The 19505-nt window shown below is 39.4% G+C and overlaps 1 protein-coding gene across 12 annotated transcripts in view; it reads left to right on the forward strand.

The window, feature by feature from the left end:
* Positions 1-3303: 3303 nt before the first annotated feature.
* Positions 3304-19505, forward strand: part of NABP1 (nucleic acid binding protein 1) — a 132098-nt gene continuing 115896 nt past the window's right edge. For 7 of the 12 annotated variants that reach the window (XR_005127615.2, XR_008553616.1, XR_008553618.1 and 4 more), the window contains exons 1-7: positions 3304-3638; positions 3939-4077; positions 6448-6519; positions 8132-8207; positions 8614-8680; positions 9501-9632; positions 11867-14376. Coding sequence is in view for 2 of the 12 variants with exons in the window: in XM_054699952.1 (XP_054555927.1) it covers positions 3548-3638; positions 3939-4077; positions 6448-6519; positions 8132-8207; positions 8614-8680; positions 9501-9632; positions 11867-11958 (669 nt within the window). In the remaining 10 variants the exon portion in view is untranslated. The other 5 variants (XR_008553617.1, XR_008553622.1, XM_054699952.1 and 2 more) reach the window with 5 other exon arrangements.

Below are 19505 nucleotides of genomic sequence, written 5' to 3' on the forward strand. Positions count from 1 at the left end.
ATCATCTTGTTGCCCAACACTGTTTTTAATTTTGGTGAATGAGAAAATACTTGGTTGCCATTTCCTTTCTGAGAACTGCTGAGTTAGTAGGGAAGGAAGTAGAAGCTGCTCAGCTGAGTTTAGGCCTGTGGGGGCAGCAGGCCTGTACTGCTCTGAGCACTAGCTTCTGTTTTTGTGGGGATTGGTTTCCTAAGTATCTGGTTCTTCTTTATAAAGATTAAAAAATAGAGCCTCCCTGGTGGTGCAAGGGTTAAGATGGGGCTGTCCACAGTCACTGTAGCACAAGTTCGATCCCTGGCCAGGGAGCTACCCACATTGCACAGCAGACCTCTCCTGACTCTCCCGCTGCTCCCCTCAGCAGTGTATTTCAGTGGATCTGCCTGTTCTGTTTCCCATTCTGTCTCTGGTGAGTCTTCTCACCCTCCACACCTCTGGCCTGTACCCCAGTTCTTGTGTGCATAAATAAATAAATCTTTAAAAACAAAATGAAAACATTCCTTTAGAAAAAAATAAAAAATATTAGTCTGTGCAGCCATTTCTTAGCCCCTTCCTGGGAAAAATGACCAAGGTGGCAGGTAGTGGTTTATTTTGTCTAAATTCTTGGTCACAACTCTGCTAAGTGTTGTTAGTGGATTTCCTGTCCATAGTTCATCTTTTAAAGATCTTGCCAAACCTGGGCCTCCCCGGTGGCACAGTGGTTGAGTGCTGGGTTGCTAAGCTGCCTGCAGCCTCTGCAGTGCCGGTTTGATCCCCGGCCACCGGGTGAGGGTCCCACGTGGTGTGCAGACCTCTCCTGCCGCCTGCTGCTCCCTTCAGCTGTGTACATCCTCAGTCTGCCTGTTCTGTTCTCCACTCTGGCTCTGATGAATTCTCTCACCCTCCCGCGCTTCTGACCGTACCCAGTGCTTGTATAAACAAACAAACAAATAAATAAATCTTAAAAAAAAAAAAAAAGAAAGCAAGCTTGACTCTCTTGCTGGGATCATTTTGAAACTGTTTTCTCGGTTTGTATTATATCTCTGCTGCTTATTTGCAGATGTTGGGAAGTGGTGCTTGATCTAAAAATATTCAGAAAGAATTGAGGAAAAATTAGGGCTTCTGCCATGCAAATTCTCAGACTCTCTTCTCAGCATTTCTATTATCATCACAAAGAGTTAATTACATGATTCTTTAAAGCCCTACCCATATATTTTGCTAATACTTTATTTACATCTTTAGTTTGTTTTTGACTCATAATTCCACCACTGAATTTGAGTCTAAAAATTACCTTTAGGCTGAAGGACTCAGGGGTAAAGATTGCCAAGATTCAAAATCCAGTTTGGTCATTTTTTAGCTATGTGGCCTCTGCTGTTTCTTTATTTGTAAAATGGGTTTAGAATTAACAGTCACACATAAGATGGATTAAAGAAGCAAGTAATCACTGCTTAAGTTGTTATTTGTTATACTTTTCTTTAATAATAGGAAATAGGCAAGGGGAAATATTTATTGAGAATCTACTATTTACGAGGCACAAAATGGACTACCAGCAATCCCATGTAATCTTCTGTGAGGCAGACATCCTCATTTTTCAGATGATTCAGTTTTTTTGTTTTTTTTTTTCAGATGATTCAGTTTTGACTGGAAAGAATAACCAACTGTCCTAAAGGTCACACAGCTGGTAAATAATAGTCCAAGTCCAAGTTTGTTTCTAAAGCACATACCCTTTCACTACACAATGTAAAAAACACTTTTTTCCCCCAGATTATAATGTCTCACGGTTTCCTACTGTTAAACTATTTTTTTTGGGGGGGAGGGGGATGTATAAAAATAAGTGTATGCCTTGATAACTCAGGAAAAGACACGGTGGAAACTTAAATATATATACTTTGATGTGATAGAAGCCAATCTGAAAAGGCTCCATGCCAACCATTTGACATTCTGGAAAGGTCAAAACTATGGGAACAGTTAAAAGAAAGAGCAGTGGTCGGGGCTTAAGGGGGAGGGAATGATGAATAGGTGGAACGTAGATTTTAAGGGCAGCAAAGTACTCTGTATGATACTGTAATGTTGAACATAGTTGTCCAAACCCAGAAAACACACAACACCGAGAGAATCCTAAGGTAAACTAATGTGTTAATATAGATTCATGGACGCTATCACTGCCGCACTACCCTCTGGAAGGGGGTAGTGATAACTGGGGAGCTACGCATATGTAAGGGGTATATGGGAAATGTCTGTACACTCTTCTTAGTTTTGCTGTGAACCTAAACCTGCTCTACAAGTCTTTTAAAAAAAGAAAACAAGCACAGAGAAAAAGCAAAATGGGAGAAAGGTAAGGAAAAATAAAATTTTGCAAAGGAGCCACCCTCTTGTTTCTCTGCATAGTATTATGGAGTGAAAACAGCCAAGGCCAGATCAGGTGACTTGTCAAGTCCTGCCTGCGCACAAGTTGCTGGGTGACCTTCAGCAGACCACCTCACTTTTTTGCACCTCAAATTTAAATATGCTTAAAAAGAGGCGATTGAATTGTTCTTCCAGCTCCTTCTGGTATTAACATTCCAGCCTTGCAGCTAAGACCCCACCCCTGCGTCTCACCCGACCAGTCACCATCACTTGACCCCTCTTCTTACTCAACTCAACACTTTTTAAAGTACCCACCAGAGTCCAAATACAGAATCGCTCCTCGTGATCACGGGACTAGAGTAGGGGTGGACGACTGACCTCTGAGGGCGAAAAAAAAAGGGCAAGATAACCCTGAAGCTCAAAAGTAAGCGGCAGAAGCCAGCCAAAGCAGACCCACGCGGGGCAAAGCGGACGCAGCGAAAAGCTACGAAGGCGGAAGAGGGCGGAGGGCGGAAGAGGGCGGAGGACGGGGCGGGGCCGAGAGCCGATTGGACGGCTGGGGGGCGGGGCCGCGCTGACAGCTGTGGAGATGCGACGGAGGCTGCGCGGGCGTCGCGGTCCGGTTCCGGCTCCTTGGCTTCCCCTCCCCAGCGCCTGGGGGCGGGGCGGCGGGCGTGCCGACGCTACGTGATGTCACAAGGGGCGGGGCGAGCGAGACGTCCAACCGGCGCGCGGGCGCCTTCGGCAGTCGCTGTTTGGGACGCAGGGTGCGTGGTCGCTCGGTCTCCGCTCCCGGTTCGCTGTCACCGCCTGTCTCTTCCCGGAGCCCGGGACGGGCTGGGCGCGCGCCCATGTGTGTGTGAGCGGGGCGGAGGCGTCCCCTCGCTTGCATTTTTTCTTTCTTTTACCCAAAGAAGGGAGCAGTTCGCACGCTTGTCGCCCCGTCGGGAGCGGGGTTGGTGTGCGGAGTGGTTTGTCTTTTTTTTTTTTTTTTTTCCCCTTTTAAACTTGTGGGCGCTGTTTTTTGACCCCCCACCCCCTCTTTTTAGGCTCAGTGCCGTCGGGGCTGGTTTTCTCGGTCCCTGACTAGCCGCGTTCTGCCCCTTCTCTCGCCACCCCCGTCCAAGGTCGCGCCCCCGCCCTCGCCCCTAGCCCGGGGGTGGGAAGCCTTGTCCCGCTCCCTGCCCACCCGCGTCTCCGCGGCCGGAGCCGCACCTGCCTCACAATGAATGGGGTCAACGACCCACCTCTTTTTATAAAAGATATTAAGCCCGGACTGAAAAACTTAAATGTCGTCTTTATTGTCTTGGAGATAGGTAAGTGGGGTCCGCAGCCCACCCCGCCGCGCCCGGGCGTCCGGGGGCCAGGGGAGCAGGGCGCCGCCGCGAGCCGGGGGCCGCCCTCTCCCTCCGCCCCCCTTCCTCTCCCCCTCCCTTCCACGTGGCCGTGGTGGCCCCCGCCAGAGCTCCGGTCCTGGCAGCGGTGAGAATCTGGGGCGACCACTTTCCACCTCGAACTCGATGTAGGATCCCTGAGGAAGAGTTGGCAAACCTTTCTGGAGGGCCTCATTAGCTAATGTACTCCCTTCCCCCTTTTGATTTTTTAAATCCCCACAGGACGCGTGACCAAAACCAAAGACGGCCATGAAGTGAGATCATGCAAAGTAGCAGATAAAACGGGCAGCATCACTATTTCCGTGTGGGATGAAATCGGAGGTCTTATACAGCCAGGGGATATTATTCGGTTGACCAGAGGGTAGGTGTGCATACAAGCGGGGTGGGGTGGGGGGAGAAGGGGGGAGGGAAATGCTTCCTAAGGAGCAGTTTGTTGGTTCGGAATGGGCCCACTTGGGATCTTGGTGACTTGGGAAGTTTCGTGTCTTTTCTGTGGGCCTTTGCAAGGAAGTTTGAGCCCTTAGGTACAGACTTTGGATAGTGGGCCGCCTTGTGATGTAACACCCTTGGCTTTAAAAGTAGTCACTGCCATTCAGGAGTATTAACACCATCCCATTACCTCCACTTTACAAATTTAGTTATGTTTTAAAATAAGGTCCTGGGATTAAAGTGAATGGATAGGATTAATAGAGTCAATCCTTTATCTTTTGAATAAGTCATTTAATTTAATATAGTTGTCACTTAGTTCTTTTCCAGCCCTCCTCTCCTTAATACTGGAAATCCTACCCAGTGTGTTATTTGTATTTATTTTATTTACAGAAGATTTAGTTGGAGAACTTGGCAGTTTCTGTGGTATGTCAAATTTATACTGGGATGTTAAAAGAGGGGAAAGTTAAAATATTTTGGAAGGCACATTCTTGAAAGTGATTTCTTGTGCCTACTGCTCCAAGGTCAGCCTTGTACAAAAACCAGAATGATATGCAGAAAATGTTTGGCAGAAAGACATCTGTGATAGCTCCCTGTGAAGAGTCAGTTGGCAGATTGACTTAAAAATAATTCAGCACAACCTTCTTTTGGTTGTTAATTAGACTGCCTGGAAAAATTGCCAAATCTATATCTTAGGAAGATAAAAGGCCAGAGAAGGGTCTTGAAAATATTTTGGAAGCCTTTTTGTTATCAGAATTGTAAACTTAATGGTCATAACTACAGGAAAAGTGGGTGGAGATTGGTGTTAGCATAGTAAATAGAATTTTAGAGAATTGTTGGATGACCCTGCATATCGGAGCTCAAAGCCCATTGGTAGTATCTTATAGGCCTTACAACATCTTCAGGAAGTGAGGCAGAGAGTATCATCAAAGAAGGAAGTGAGAGTCAGCAGGACTTAGACCTTTTTTTCTCTTAACTGACTCACTGTGACATTGTGTCTTTTAAATATATCTTGAATTTCTACAAAAGAGCATTTCTGCTGGGAAGGTGTGAAGATTAGGGTAAGGTTTTGGGCTGTCAAACGTTTTATTCAGTGAGTAAAAGTATTTTGACATTGTAAGCAGTAGCTCATTTCAGATACTTCTATCTTGTAGTCATAGAAAATTCATATATATGTCCATCAAATTGTGAAAATTCAATTCAAAAACCATGTAATGCCTAGGGGATCTTAAGGAATACAGTTACCAAAGGGGACAATTTAAGGGAATATTTAAAAAAGCAAAAGCTCTTTCCTAATTTCAATGAGTTATTACACTTTAATTCTGTAAAATGGGAATGATTATACATTTTTTACACATCCATTGGCATCCAGCCATTGTAAGCCCCTTAAATTCTGGTTGACTCTAAAAAAAGTAACTTTAGGAGAAAGGCATATAATCTGAATAATGGTAATCTGAATATTGACATGTTTTATCAGAAAAAAACAAATCTCATTTCTGAAACAAGTGAAAGGTACATCTTTTATTGTAATTGTTATATCATTAATAGTTACTGTAGTAAAATGAAATATTCATGCAGTGTCTTCTAAGTCACTTTTTGTATAACAGGAGTTTTTAATAAATAACTCTTACTAAATGAAGAGAAATGCGTAATGTGAAACTGGCAAGTTTTTGTTGACCTACATTAAGTGAACTACAAGTATACTTGTTCTACATTGTTTTTTGTAATGGTGTTATCTGCATTCAAAACTATTCAGAGTAAACAGTTTTTCAACTAACTTGGTGCTTAAAAATTGCAAATTTGAAAAGACAGATAGGTGAAATTTTTTTTTAAATCCGTTAATTGAATTTTACCAAATTTAGCTTGGGAACCCTATGCTTTTTATGGCTATAGAGGAAAAATTAACATCAGTTTCTGACTAGAGTAAGTGAGTCCAAAAGTAAGTAGTAGGGTATTGATTTTATATATCTTATGATTGAAAAATAATTTGTACTTGAATCTCTGTAGTTGAAATTTTTTCCTTTGTTAATTGACAAGCCATAGATTCTTTGGAGTATAGCAATGCTGGCTAGCTTTGTAAAAAGACTTTTTCTGTTTTGTAGGGCTATAATTAAGATAATTGTCAAGATTTGGAAGATTTTGTTTTTCTTGAGTAAAAAGTTAAATTTATTGTATTTGATATACTATGATAGACAGTGGATTTGATTCCCACCTGTGCCCCAATGCAAAAAATGAAAAGATTTACTTGATTGAAGTAGGAAAAAAGGTATATATTTCTATAGGACTCATGTTTCTTTTTTCCTAGGTATGCATCTATGTGGAAAGGATGTCTGACACTTTATACTGGAAGAGGTGGTGAACTTCAGAAAATTGGGGAGTAAGTATTAAAATGTATTTAATATAATTGAATAAGTCACAAGTGCTATCTGAGAATGCAGGTAGGTATAAACTGAATGTCTTGGTTTTATTTTTTTGTGCTGGTAAACTGAAAGTCTTCAACAGCTTAACTGTAAAAATAACTTTGTATGTTTGTGTTATTTACAGCTCTCAAAACTGTTTCCTTTGGTTGAGAATGTTATTTTTTCCCTGGCAAAAAACATTAAGGCTGCTGTTGAGATAAGCCCCAGTGGGACCATTTCTGTAGGCTTTGGGAATGTGGCATCTTTCAGGTGTCACAAGTGCCCTTTGAAGTAGGTTCTGCCTTCCAGTGAATTGCCAAATTAGAAGCTAGGTTCCATTTCAGGTCATATGTGGATATATACTCATGGTAAAAGGACTTAAAGCAGTGAAAATTGAAGTCCTGTACTTACCCACAGTCTAGGTACTAAACTGGCACCTGCAGTGCGCGTTTCCATATACTACCACCCTGGTAATCTCTACCTTGACTTGGAGAAATCATCCTTTAGGGGTGTAAAGGTAACTCAACCTCTATGCTAGCCTAAACACTTGAGATGTATTCATAAAGTGTGGTTTAGGCAATGAACCAAGCAGTTTGTCCATTCTCTTTTGTTAGTGCTTAAACATCTATTTTAATGCCCATCAAACTGGAAGATATTTAAAGAGAGAGGTCTAGGGGTGAGTGTGGTACTGGGTATATTTGTATTTTTCCTTATATAATACTGTGGAAAAAATAAGCACTCTTGCTACCTTTTAAAGATAACTGGTAGCACTTTGCCTTCACTAGGAGAACAGCTGGGATGTTTGTATTTAGAATAGTATCAATGAGCAACATGTGATGAAAGATTCTTAGCATCAATAATCATCAGGTTACGATCCTGATAATTCTAATAATTCTGATACTTAAAAAGAAGTGTTAATAAAAATGGTGGCCAGTTACATGAAGAACCACAGAAGGTTATCTAGTTCTCCATGAGTTAATTTTGTCAGGGTCAGTCTAGGATTTACCAAAATTGGTTCTCATTTCTTACTTGTGAGGTAAGGGCTTTAAGAAAATGTTTAAGTGTAATGTAATATACACCAGTCAACTTAAAGAAGCAGTGGGATGAATTGTATTGATCGCCAGTTGTCTTGCAGAATTACTCAACTTTAAATGATTATCTTTGCAGATTCACAATGATTGGTCAAAAGAGGGACTGGATGAAAATGTGGGAATGGGTCAGTGCAAATCCATCACCACTGCTGGAAAAACCACTGTGGAACCCTAAACATGGTTCAGTGGCATCAACCTATATGGGAAAATAGGACAAAAATGTGTTTCTATGTCCTTGATCTTTGAAATGGTTTCTTTTTGCAGGACACCAGAATTAAAATACAAAGTAGAATATCTTATACATTATAGGCCATCAGATATTTGATTTTTTTTGTGGACTATAATCATTTAGGAAGTTACAGTAAATAAATAGCATGTTACTTTTTAAGTTCATTCGACATCTAAATTCTTCATTTCTGTAAGTTATGAATGTTGTATTTAAAAAGTGGGAGTCGATTGGTTTGTTTCAAAAGTCATTTAACTTGTTCTTTACTTTCAGGTTTTGTATGGTTTATTCAGAAGTGCCAAATTTTAGTGAACCCAATCCAGATTATCGAGGACAACAGAACAAAGGGGTAATTAATCCAAATGTATAGCCTATTTTTATGATTAGTGTAATTTTGACTGTATTATAATTTTATGGCTAAATTGCCAACCCTGTGATACCCAGAAAATATGAAAACAATTTAAAAGTCTTTCAGAAGTCACTGTCACTTTATTTCTTAAGAATCTACATATCTCTTAATATCATATATTACATATATGTACCATTTAGCACTTCCAAGGAATTGGAAATAATATCAAGAAATAGATATAATGAGCCTTGAAAAGCTTGGGAAACATTCCTGAATATTTTAATGTTGAAAGGACTTGGATAAATCTTTATAAAGTTGTATTAAAAATGGCTACAAAATGTTAATATAATATAAATGTGTTTTTTTTTTAAAAAATCTTTGATTACATTAAAAAAATTTTTTTTAGGCACACAGTGAACAGAAGAATAATTCCATGAATAGCAATATGGGTACAGGTACATTTGGACCAGTGGGTAAGATTTTTTTCCCATATTTGTGATCAGGTATAAGATAAGGGAATATATCCTAATGGAAGACTTTGAGGAAAATTTTTGTGTTTAGGTATAAAATTATTACTAAATGGTATTGCATTTCTGTAATGTAGTGTTTATAATAGATGCAGATTTATTACTTATTTAATGCACTAAAGCCGTTTAGTTTTAGATCTTTAGTTTTTTAGATGTTTAGTTCACCTTAATTTCCACATGCTAATAACTGCGTTTTAAAAGGATAGCCTTTACTCCTTAAAAATCCTCAAATAGTATGTTAATGGTCTTTGCCACCATGTTAGTCTTTTGTGATGGAAGTTTATTAGGGTAGCTGAAGCTTTATTTGCCTGAGGCTACATGTTTTGGCTTGATCTGATGATCATTATATTTGGGGATACTTTGCTATCTTTTCCGTAAAGTTAGAATTACATTATCTTGAAACATTCAACATATATGAGCCAAATGTCAGTGCTCATACATTATTTCCACTCCCCACCCTTCTTCCTTTAAAATGTAGACAGTGTGTCACCTATGCTTTGTTTCTACTCTACTACTTTCTAAGTTGTTGCCCAAGTTGTTCCCTTTTACCTACCGAGACAGCATCAAGTTAATACATTCATACTCTCACACATTTGGTAAAACCTAGAACCCACACAGTTTTTCTAGTAGTTTAAAAATAAAGGCAAGGCATTTGTTTTCTCTGACATTACTTGAAAGCATTAGTAGCATTGTTACAACTTTAAGTGGGTGTACTTTCATAGATCAGTGTCTGAAAATAGTGATAAATTTTTATATTCTTTTTTAGGAAATGGGGTGCAGACTGGCCCAGAATCAAGGGGATGCCAATATTCATATGCTGGTAGAAGCAGTGGCCGGGGATCTGTAAATCCACAGTTACCAGGAACAGCTAATAATCAGACAGTCATGACCACAATAAGTAATGGCAGGGACCCTCGGAGAGCCTTTAAAAGATGACCTATGCCAAATACTCACATGTAGTTTTTAAACTACGTGACTTACTTGAACACTTATCGCACTTTTATTTATTGTTAACTGTGAAAACTATGTCCATTATTGATTTTCTTTTATGTTTTTGGTTTGTTAAGAGGAGTGGTTTGTTTTTATAGCAAAATTGTAAAGCTGCTCAAGTCTTCTATTGAAGAATGGGAACACTCTGAAAAGTGGGGGCATTTATTTTTAGAGGAAAGAGCTCTTTGGATATCCTCTAAAATACCTGTACCCGTTTCATGGGTCAGTTACTTAAGACATCAACATTTTAGCCTCTGTGAGTCTATCTTCTGTATAAATTTTGTAATACTTAAAATAAGGCTTAGTGGGAGATGTTCTTTTCTTGAGATATTGCCGACAAAAGCAATAACCACCAAGGGGGGTGGGGGGGAACACCCCAATCTTGCTCAGTGCTAACAGCAATTTTTTTTGAGTGTTTGTGACTCTGGGAATGATTGTCATCTTTGTTGAGTAACTGCCATTAGGAATTTTCAAGGACTGAATAAATCATTCTAAACTTACTACCAAAAAACAAATACCAGAAGAATTATGGAATAGAATGTGATCTTTATTGTAACATAATTTTAGGGGAAAACTACATTTATTTTAAGGTAGTGCTCTTAACATTTGTTGTCAATTTGTGCATTACATTTAAATGAAGCGAAGAAAAATTTGAAACTGAGGCCTTGAATATTTAGTTTTTGAAACTACCATGTCAAAAATAAAGTATCAGTATCTTAAGGGTGGCATAAAGTCTTAATAAAAATGATTTAATTATTTAAAGAAATTATAGTAGATAAACACAGTAAAGAAATTATGTAGTTAATATACAGTCTTAAGTTATAGGGTCTTAGGTACTTATAGATACTCAGCCTGGAGTATGACAATCCTAGGTACTTCATTTTGTAGTGTGTGATGTCAGAGTTTCTGAACACAATTCACGAAGCCTTATCAGCAAAACTTAAGAAATGGCTCTCTCAAAGAAGTGAATACAGCTTTATTCAGATAGGTAAAGGTAGTTTATGTGTTGTAAATAATCCCCAGTTCCGCTTTTTACTGTAAGGTGGATAACTGGTAAATTATTTTCTTTGTTAAAAATTCAATACTTCAATATTATCTCTTGAATAAAACTTGGCATTGTTACAGATCTACCTAATTTTGCGCCTTTTATGGCTTACTCAGGAGAGCCAGTTTATTTTGCTATAGTTATGATGATGACTTCAACCTGGCAACTATCTAGCTCTGTATTTGTCACTTTCTTTATCCCCCACCTTAAATCACAAAGTAATTTAAGTAGACTTTGTTTTCTGAAAATTCAGAGAATTTGTATGTAAAGACTTGTGCTGGATTATTTGTTTGCTCTAAATCAGTGTATCAATAGAACAGTTCAACTATAAATTAGGCACTTGTAGAGAGTGTTAAGGGGTAGATGGAATAATGATTGACTGACATCAGGGAGCTTGCTTACAGTCTACAGTACCTTCATCGCTGGGGTTTGTATATTACAGAACAATATTTTCTTTATTAGTTTATTGAATACAGTTAATTTGACTTTGTAATGAATATTTTCTTAAGGTTTTCACAAGATTACAGCTTTTGGAGTAAAAAAAATTAGTGTGTGTACATATTACACACTTAATTGTATATGTGTGTGTATATATATATACACACTTAAATCTTAAGTTGAGGTCGCAGCTACAACATTAAGTTATTTGGGAGAATATAGTGTTGAAGATTTTCAAGAAAACAATTTTGGAGTTTTGGAAACTTAAAATATTGTCAAGTATGTATTTCTGATCTTTGAATCTTGGCCTCATTATGTCCTCACCTGGAATGTTGGGCAAGTTACTACAGTTGAAACTTTTCTAAGCCTTAGGTTTCACAATTATAAGACAAGTAAGTAATATAACCTCTTTGTAGAGTTACTTAAGATCTTCCATGTAAGTGATCAGATTTCTGGCATGTTATAAACAGACAAATGTTTATTGTCTAATTATACAAGAAAAGAAAATGGCAGTGTTAGTATTGGAAATATTGTTACCCTTTAACAGTGAGAAAGTAGAGAAAGACATTTTACTTATGTAATTGATTACTTGCCTAAATAATTTAACTTTGTTGTTCTGTGTTCTTTGTCATTTATTAACAGATTTCTTTTTTCTTAAGGGAAGTCTCCAAAACCAAAGCAAAATGAGTTACAATCCATAGTGAATATTTGCCTTTCCAGTCTGCTTGGACAGTACTCATCAAGAAGTTAAGAGGAAGAAAGTTTCCTACCTTCCTCCTTCCTGGTGCTTTCAGCTGTCAACTTTGAAATAAGTTTATAAACACCTACAGCAAACAAAAGCCATTTAGTATAGAAATACACATACTACGATCGGGCCCCATTTCATTTCTACAAAGCGGTTTTGAAGTGAATTAAAGTTTAATCAATGAGCTTGCCCTCCTGTATGGGCGGGTTCTTGGGGAGTTGCTGCTGTACCAAAATGGAGAGATGAAATCCATAAGGCCAGATGATGATATGTTACAGTGAAGACTGCAGTATGTTTCCCATAAGCATTTAAACAGGTTTTCCTATAGTATACTGACTCTTTTTTTGCTTTCTTCCTGTAGTTTCAGTAATTAAATTTGAGGGCAGTTTATTTGGAATACCCTGAGTATAATACTGGGTATCTGTCATGTATTTTTATCATTCAACATTTTTTTTTTTTTAAGATTTATGCATACAAGAGCTGGGGTGCAGGCCAAGGCACAGGAGTGAGAGGATTCACCAGAGACAGAGTGGGAAACAGAGCAGGCAGATTGACCAAAGTACACTGCTGAGGGGTGCAGCGGGCAAGTCTGGAGAGGTCTGCGTCATGTGGGTTGCTCCCTAGCTGGCCAGGAATCCAACTCTTGGGTTGCAGTGTCTGCGGACAGCTTCATAGGTTGCATCTTAAACCTTGTGCCACCGGGGAGGCCCCTATCATTTAACATTTTGAAAGAATTTAATTTGCTGGGCTGAATGCTAAGTGAATGATGCTAAAAACGTGAAATTAGTGAAAAATTAGGGTTATAGTTTATGATATGAGAATGTTCAATGTATAGGAAGGTGGTTAACTGGCCCTTTTTTCAGAAGGTATAAATTGTGAGTATTCATGTCAGTCTGATGACACAGTGGCAGTTAATAATTTTTAATAGGTCTGACATTCCAGGTTAGTTACTGAAATAATGTTCTTTTCCAGATTACAGTAAGGTCGGTTTGCTCCAAGCAGTGTTAGGCTGCTTAAGAACATTTTCTCAAGTATTTTTGGAATGGTTCTGGAGGTAAAAAACTTGGCAACTGAGAATAGTACCAGTGTGGAACTATCCCAAGCTAAGTCTCTTCTCTCTAGTTTTATTTCTGGGGTTATCTGTCCTAAGGTGGCTTTTAAAAAAAAAAATCTGTTCTTTTGATTTATTCCCTATCTGATGAGAGAGTCTCAACATTTCTAGTAGAGAAGAAGGTCACAGTTCTCTAATGCGAGTTACATGACGGGTAAAAGGCACATTATCCTTTGCCCTGGTGAAAATAGAGGTTCCAGGCAATGATTCAGGTGATTGGTCCTACATTTCACAAAGTACATGCAATGATTAACAGTTAAGGTATGTGTCTGAAGAAATCTCACTGTGATGTTTGGAAAACAACACTGTCATACGTGGTGTGTTAGACCCTTTGAGGGAGAAGCCAGAAAAACTACTTTTGCAAGTATATTCAGATTTTCTCCACATTTCTTGACAGTTTCTTTAGTAGGCTTGCATCAGTTTGTGTTGAAATACTGTAACCAAATTACAACAGGGTTCTGAGCAAAAGGGTATAATAATGTTTGTTAAAACAAACACAGGTTAAGGTGAGAGGAAAAATCAAGTCCATGAAAAAGCCATTTAGCATTTTCCCTTGTTAAGAACATTGGCCCAAAGATCTTACTAAGCTGTTTGTGCTATGATATTGTAACCTGTGTGCTGTAAGGAAAATGAACATTTTAATTAGTTTGCCTAGTAGACATTTCACTTAAGCCCTTTGAAAGGCATTGATAGGTAAACCCATAATTGTGGTTCCCCAAGTTTTGAGGTTCGGTTAGTAGCTGTTGAATAGCACCAAGGTGATATTCCCATTTCTATATATACACCCTTAATACCACATATGTGCGCTACATATACACACATGCATTTTAACTTATGTGAGGCTAGAATATACTAAGGTTTTAGACTGTAAAACAGGGTAATTGTGTCTGGAAGCATCTGCGACCAGAGGGCAGAACAGATGGGTAGAGTAGACCAGTCCCAAGTAGAAAAAGTTTTGAGTGTGGCCTTTGTATGTGAGCACTGAATTTGATTTGGTTCAAGTAAAATCATGTATATGTTAAGATGAGATATAATGGGATCGGCTGGCTTCACCTCTGCCTATGTAGATTGACGTACAAATAATTCACCATAGTTTTCTGTTAAAAATCTTATATAGGTTTGGTTTTCCTCTTAGCAAGTTTTTATTTGCAGCATCTTATACCTTACTCCTATCCCCAGAATTAATCAGACAAAAATTCCTTAACTGAGAAGAGTAGTGGAAGACTAGATAAATTGCAAACTAATGGGTCCAAGGCATGATGAACATTTCTGAGACTATCTGTAGAACCTACTAGCTACAACAATTTTGACAGGTAACACGCAAAGCATAGTTTGACTTCCTTGTGGGTCTAGTCTTCGGTTTTAAATATTTACAACCCTAGTAGGAGACCAAGACCTCTGAAATGGGTTACTGGTCTATAAATAGATGGGTTGAGAGCACAACTAGTGCCATCTACTGGGAGATTACAGTCCTGTACTTGGGAGTCTGGCTGAATGTGTGGGACAGTGCTCCATTATTGCATTGGAGTATTTTTACCTGATGGGCTTAAGCATGATAGGGAATTTAGCTGTAGGAATAAGCAGCACTGTGACATCAAAAGTAACGACCCCAAAGCTACAGAAAATGGGTAAAAGCCTGCCAATTTTGTATTTAGCAATGGCGGAATGGGTAATCAAACTTTGGTGGTGGCTTTACGGTAATAATAGTTGGAAGAAAAACATGACCGCAGCCCTTACAGCTTTTACTCCCTTATTGGTGGTACTTGGTAAAGTCCTAGCCAAATGCTGTTTTTGTAGTTACGTGAGGTTTGCTGAATGTAACCTAAATGTCAGGGACAGTATGCTCTGGTGAAAAGATTTGAAGCTGAAGTGATCTTGGTTTGAGTTCCAGATCCAGTGTTTATTGGCCTATGACAATGAGCCCTGTTTTAAAATAAGGATAATGTACTCAAAAAACTACGAGGACTAAATGAGCCAATGTATGCAAAGTATGTCCCTACTGCGCTCAACAAATGTTAAATCTCGTGAGGAGCAACGGAAATGCAAGGCAAATACGGTCTTTTTTCCATGCCATTATTAGAAACCAGTCATATCATCTATAATTTTAAAAATGTATTATGCAACATACAAGTTAGGTGTTTTTTTGTTTGTTTGTTTGTTTTTTAAGCCATCATGCTTTTATAGTCTCGGTGCAGAAAAATAGAATGCCCATTTATGGTGACAGCCTGTAGGGTTGAGACCTTATCACAAAAATCTGCCTGGAAGACGAGTATCCTGATATTTTTCCATTCACCTTTGACCAGAGGGTGAGGGAGTAGTTAAGAAAGTGCAGAGAGATAGGGAGAACATGGTGAGCCAGAGTTTGTGCCAGAGAGGTTAGTGGCCAAGGGGAAGGCCTAGGCTACACTGGAGGGAATGCTGCACCCCCAGTGGCAGCCTTTGGGATTGCTGTGTGCCCAGATGCAGAGAAGTTGCTGATAAAGCACTGGGTAACATTTCTCAGTGTTTTAATTAGGAAGGAATTCAAGCATACAACGATGTTGAATTTTAGTGTAAATACCTGTGTACTCAGTACCTGGATTTTTACCTTTAACATCTGACTGTAATTGTTTTATCACATCATTCCATTCATTAATGGAATTAAATCCATTTCAAGTAAACTGCAGCCATAAGCACTAAGTACATAGCTGTTTCAGCATGCCTATTCACATGCAAAATTTACAAAGAAAGGAATATTAATGCTCAGTCTCAAACACCTGTTAAGATATGAAACAATGTCATTACTCCAGAAATACCCCTCAGTCTCCCTCACCATGACCCCAGTGGCAGTAACTCTTCTCATATTTTAAAAACCTTTTTTAGCTTAACTGAAAGGAAAAGTATATACGCCAAGGTCATCTCTATATCTCACTGAGTTATGTCACGCCAAAGCCATGCTAGAGCACGCCCCCAGTGGAGCCTCGTTACACAAATTACAAATGTAATTTTAAGGCCTTGGTTTTTATTCTGACTACTTGTTTTAGTTTATCATCAGCTCTACATTAAATTTTTTCCCCCTCAAGATTTATACCTGGTAGGCTAGCCCCCTAGGGCAGAAACTGCTAGAGTGAAGACCGGCTGAGTAAGAACAATTGCTTTTCTAGGACTGTGGCTGGAGGAGTTGGCAATGGGCTTGTACCACTGCTTCAGCTTCTTTAGGTGAAGAGCGGGGGAGCTTCTGGCAGGAAGTCCTCTGAGCTGGGAGTACAAGAAGTAGAAGGGATACACTGGAACTTGAGAGTTTTCAGGACTGCTGTTCAGCTATTCAAGTTTTGATTCTGAAACTGATTATTTAAAAAGATTTATGCATACAAGAACTGGGGTGTAACCTAGAGATGTGAGGGGTGAGAGGATTCACCAGAGAGATTGGGGAGCAGAACAGGCAGATGTACTGAAATACACTGGTGAGGGGAGTAGCAGGCAAGGCAGGAGAAGTCTGCTGTGCCATGTGGGTTGCTCCCTGGCCACCCTGGATCGAACTTGTGCTGCAGTGGCTGGCAATAGCTTGATAGCGCTGCCTTTAACCCCTGTGCCACCAGGGAGGCCCTAAAACTGATTTTCTTAAGGTACAAACTAACTTTCAGTGTCATTTACTCTTCAGGGTTTTGTCTTTTCCTATAGGTAGGGATTTGGAATTGGCATGCTCAGTGTATAAGTTCCTTCCAGGCAAAGAGACCCTACCACTCATTTTACAGGAAAACGTCCCTAAATGAAACAGACTAAAGAAAATACAATTGTGTGGGGCCTCCCTGGTGGCTCAGCAGGTTGAGCACAGCACTGTGAAGCTGTCCGCAGCTTCTGCAGTGCAGGTTTGATTCACGGCCAGCCAGGGAGATACCCACATGGCGTGGCAGACCTCTCCTGTTTCTCCTGCTGCTCCCCTCAGCAGTGCTTTCTGTCTATCTGCCTGTTCTGCTCCCTGCTCTGTCTCTGGTGAATCTTCTCACCCTACCGTGCCTCTGGGCTGTACCCCAGCTATTGTATAAATAAAATCTTTTTAAAAAAAAAGAAAATACAATTGTGTGTTCTTAGCCAGTGCATGCACACGTATACACAGTCATTGCCAACAAAGCCATTTCTGCATTAAGTTCCACATTAACCTTTTTGATTTTTTCCTCCTTTCCTTCCAATTTGGTGCTTATATGACCTCTGCGCCACTATAATAAGCTACCCATAATTTAATGAGCACTTACTAGGTGCCAATACTATGCTACATTATCTCATTCTAAACCCTGCTAGGGAGATTTTGTCATTTTATAGAATAATATCTAGGATTGAGTAATTTGAGATCACCCAACCAGGAGATGACAACCTTTCTCACACCAAAGCTTGCACTATTGAGGAGTTTGGACACCCAGGTTCCTGCCAACTCATGAGCCAGTGCTAGTTGAGTTACCTTTAAGACAGTAGGTTCAGCTAGGCAGAGAGGAAGATGGAGAACAGAAATAAAGAAATGGACATTCATTTTTTTTTACCTGGGATTAGTTATACTCTAGATGTGATAAAAGCCAATAGTTAAATTTACACTACAATAAAAATGGTATGTTGATGGAGAAAATGGATAATTGGATACCCTCCCCATATGCACATATTAGACATGAGTAAATTCCCCCATCACTTAGAAATGAAAACTTTTCTAACAATGGCTAAAAAACAAGAAACATTAAATGATTGACAAATTTGACCACACTTTTGTGGTTAAATTATAAAAATCTGGAAAAAATATTTGTAATTTATATCACTGTCAGAGGGCTAATATTCCTAATATATTAGCATGGAGCTTGTAAAAATAGAGAAGACCAATCAAAAATGTCAAGATATACAAGCAATTCATAGGAAAAAAAACAACCTCAAATGTCTCTTAAGCATATGAAATAAGCATCCCTCATAATGAGAGATGCAAATTAGAATGCCATCAAAATACCATTAATCATTTTAGATTGACAAAAATAAAGTTTGAAAATGTTCTCTATTGGTGACACTGAAAAGAGAGGAACTTTCATAGTTGGAGGGAATGCAAATTGTCTAATGGAGTGGGAGGGGTAGATTTGACAATTTCACATTTGGATTTTCCCCATGACCCAACAATCCTGCCTCTAGGGATGATCTGTGGCAGTTTGCAAACAGCTGCTAGACTCCCCCTGTCTGTGAACATGTCTTTGGGTAGTCCTGCATCCAGTGACTGGGCTGTTTCTGCTGCCTAAGTGCAAGCAGAAGACTGAAAAGCACTTGCATGGGGGCTAGCACACCCTTGATGTGCTTAGAACCCTCATTGTGCAAGGAGAACACGTTGAGTGATAGCCAGTGCGCTGGAGGGTGAATGGCCACTTGAGGCACCTTGGCTGACAACCTGCCAACCTCCTCACACGTGAGTGAGAGTATCTTGGACTATTCAGCTCCAGCTGAGTTGCTAGATGACTTTAGTCATGTGAGTGAGAACAGCAGAAGGAAGGACAGTGCTGAGCTCTGCCAAAATTGCTGATCTACAGAATCCTGAGCTTATAAATAGTGCTGCTTTATGCCACACAGCTTTGAGACAGTGCGCTATATATACAGAAAGAGCTAACTGATACAATACTAAAGACACCCTGGCAACAATATGAGTAGACATGTTCACTGAGGCATTGCCTATAATAGCAAAAGACTGGAAACAACTCAGATGTCCACCAATTCAGGAATGGTTGAATACACTACAGGGCAACCACTCAGTGGAATACCAAGCAGCTGCAAGGAATCTATAGGTTTATGAAGTGATTTTTAGGATCTATTGTTAAGTGACAAAAGTGAGGTAAAGGATAATATGCATAGTAAACTGCCTTTTATTTAAGAAGGTGGGATAATATATAGTTTATGCTTTATTTTTAAGATAGAATTCAAAAACTGACTTCTAGAAAAAGGAAGGGGATGTGGTAGAAGCTAGACTTCCCTGAATATACCTTTCTTTTGTAGCTATAATTTTAAAATTGTGGAAATGTTTTACATATAAGCATATGCTTATAAAGTTAAGATTAAAATATTTCTTTTTTTTTTTTTAAGATTTATTTATTTATTTACACAAGCACTGGGTACAGTCAGAAGCGCAGGAGGGTGAGAGAATTCACCGGAGTCAGAGTGGAGAGCAGAGTAGGCAGAGTGATGAAGTACACTGCTGAGGGGAGCAGCGAGCAGCAGGAGAGGTCTGCGCGCCATGTGGGATCCTCACCCCGTGGCTGGGGATTGAACTGGTGCTGCAGAGGCTGCGGGCAGCTTTGCAACCCAGCGCCCAACTGCTGTGCCACCGGGGAGGCCCAAAATTAAAATATTTCTATATCCAAAGCAAAAGCAAGATGATATAAATAAAAATTCTGTTGGTGGCTTACCCCACAGAGAATTATTTCAAGTATTTAAAAAACACATTTGTACG

The sequence above is a fragment of the Talpa occidentalis genome, unplaced genomic scaffold, assembly GCF_014898055.3.
Source record: "Talpa occidentalis isolate TD23 unplaced genomic scaffold, MPIMG_talOcc4v2.1 talOcc4.3, whole genome shotgun sequence".
In the NCBI taxonomy this organism is placed as follows: Eukaryota; Metazoa; Chordata; class Mammalia; order Eulipotyphla; family Talpidae; genus Talpa; species Talpa occidentalis.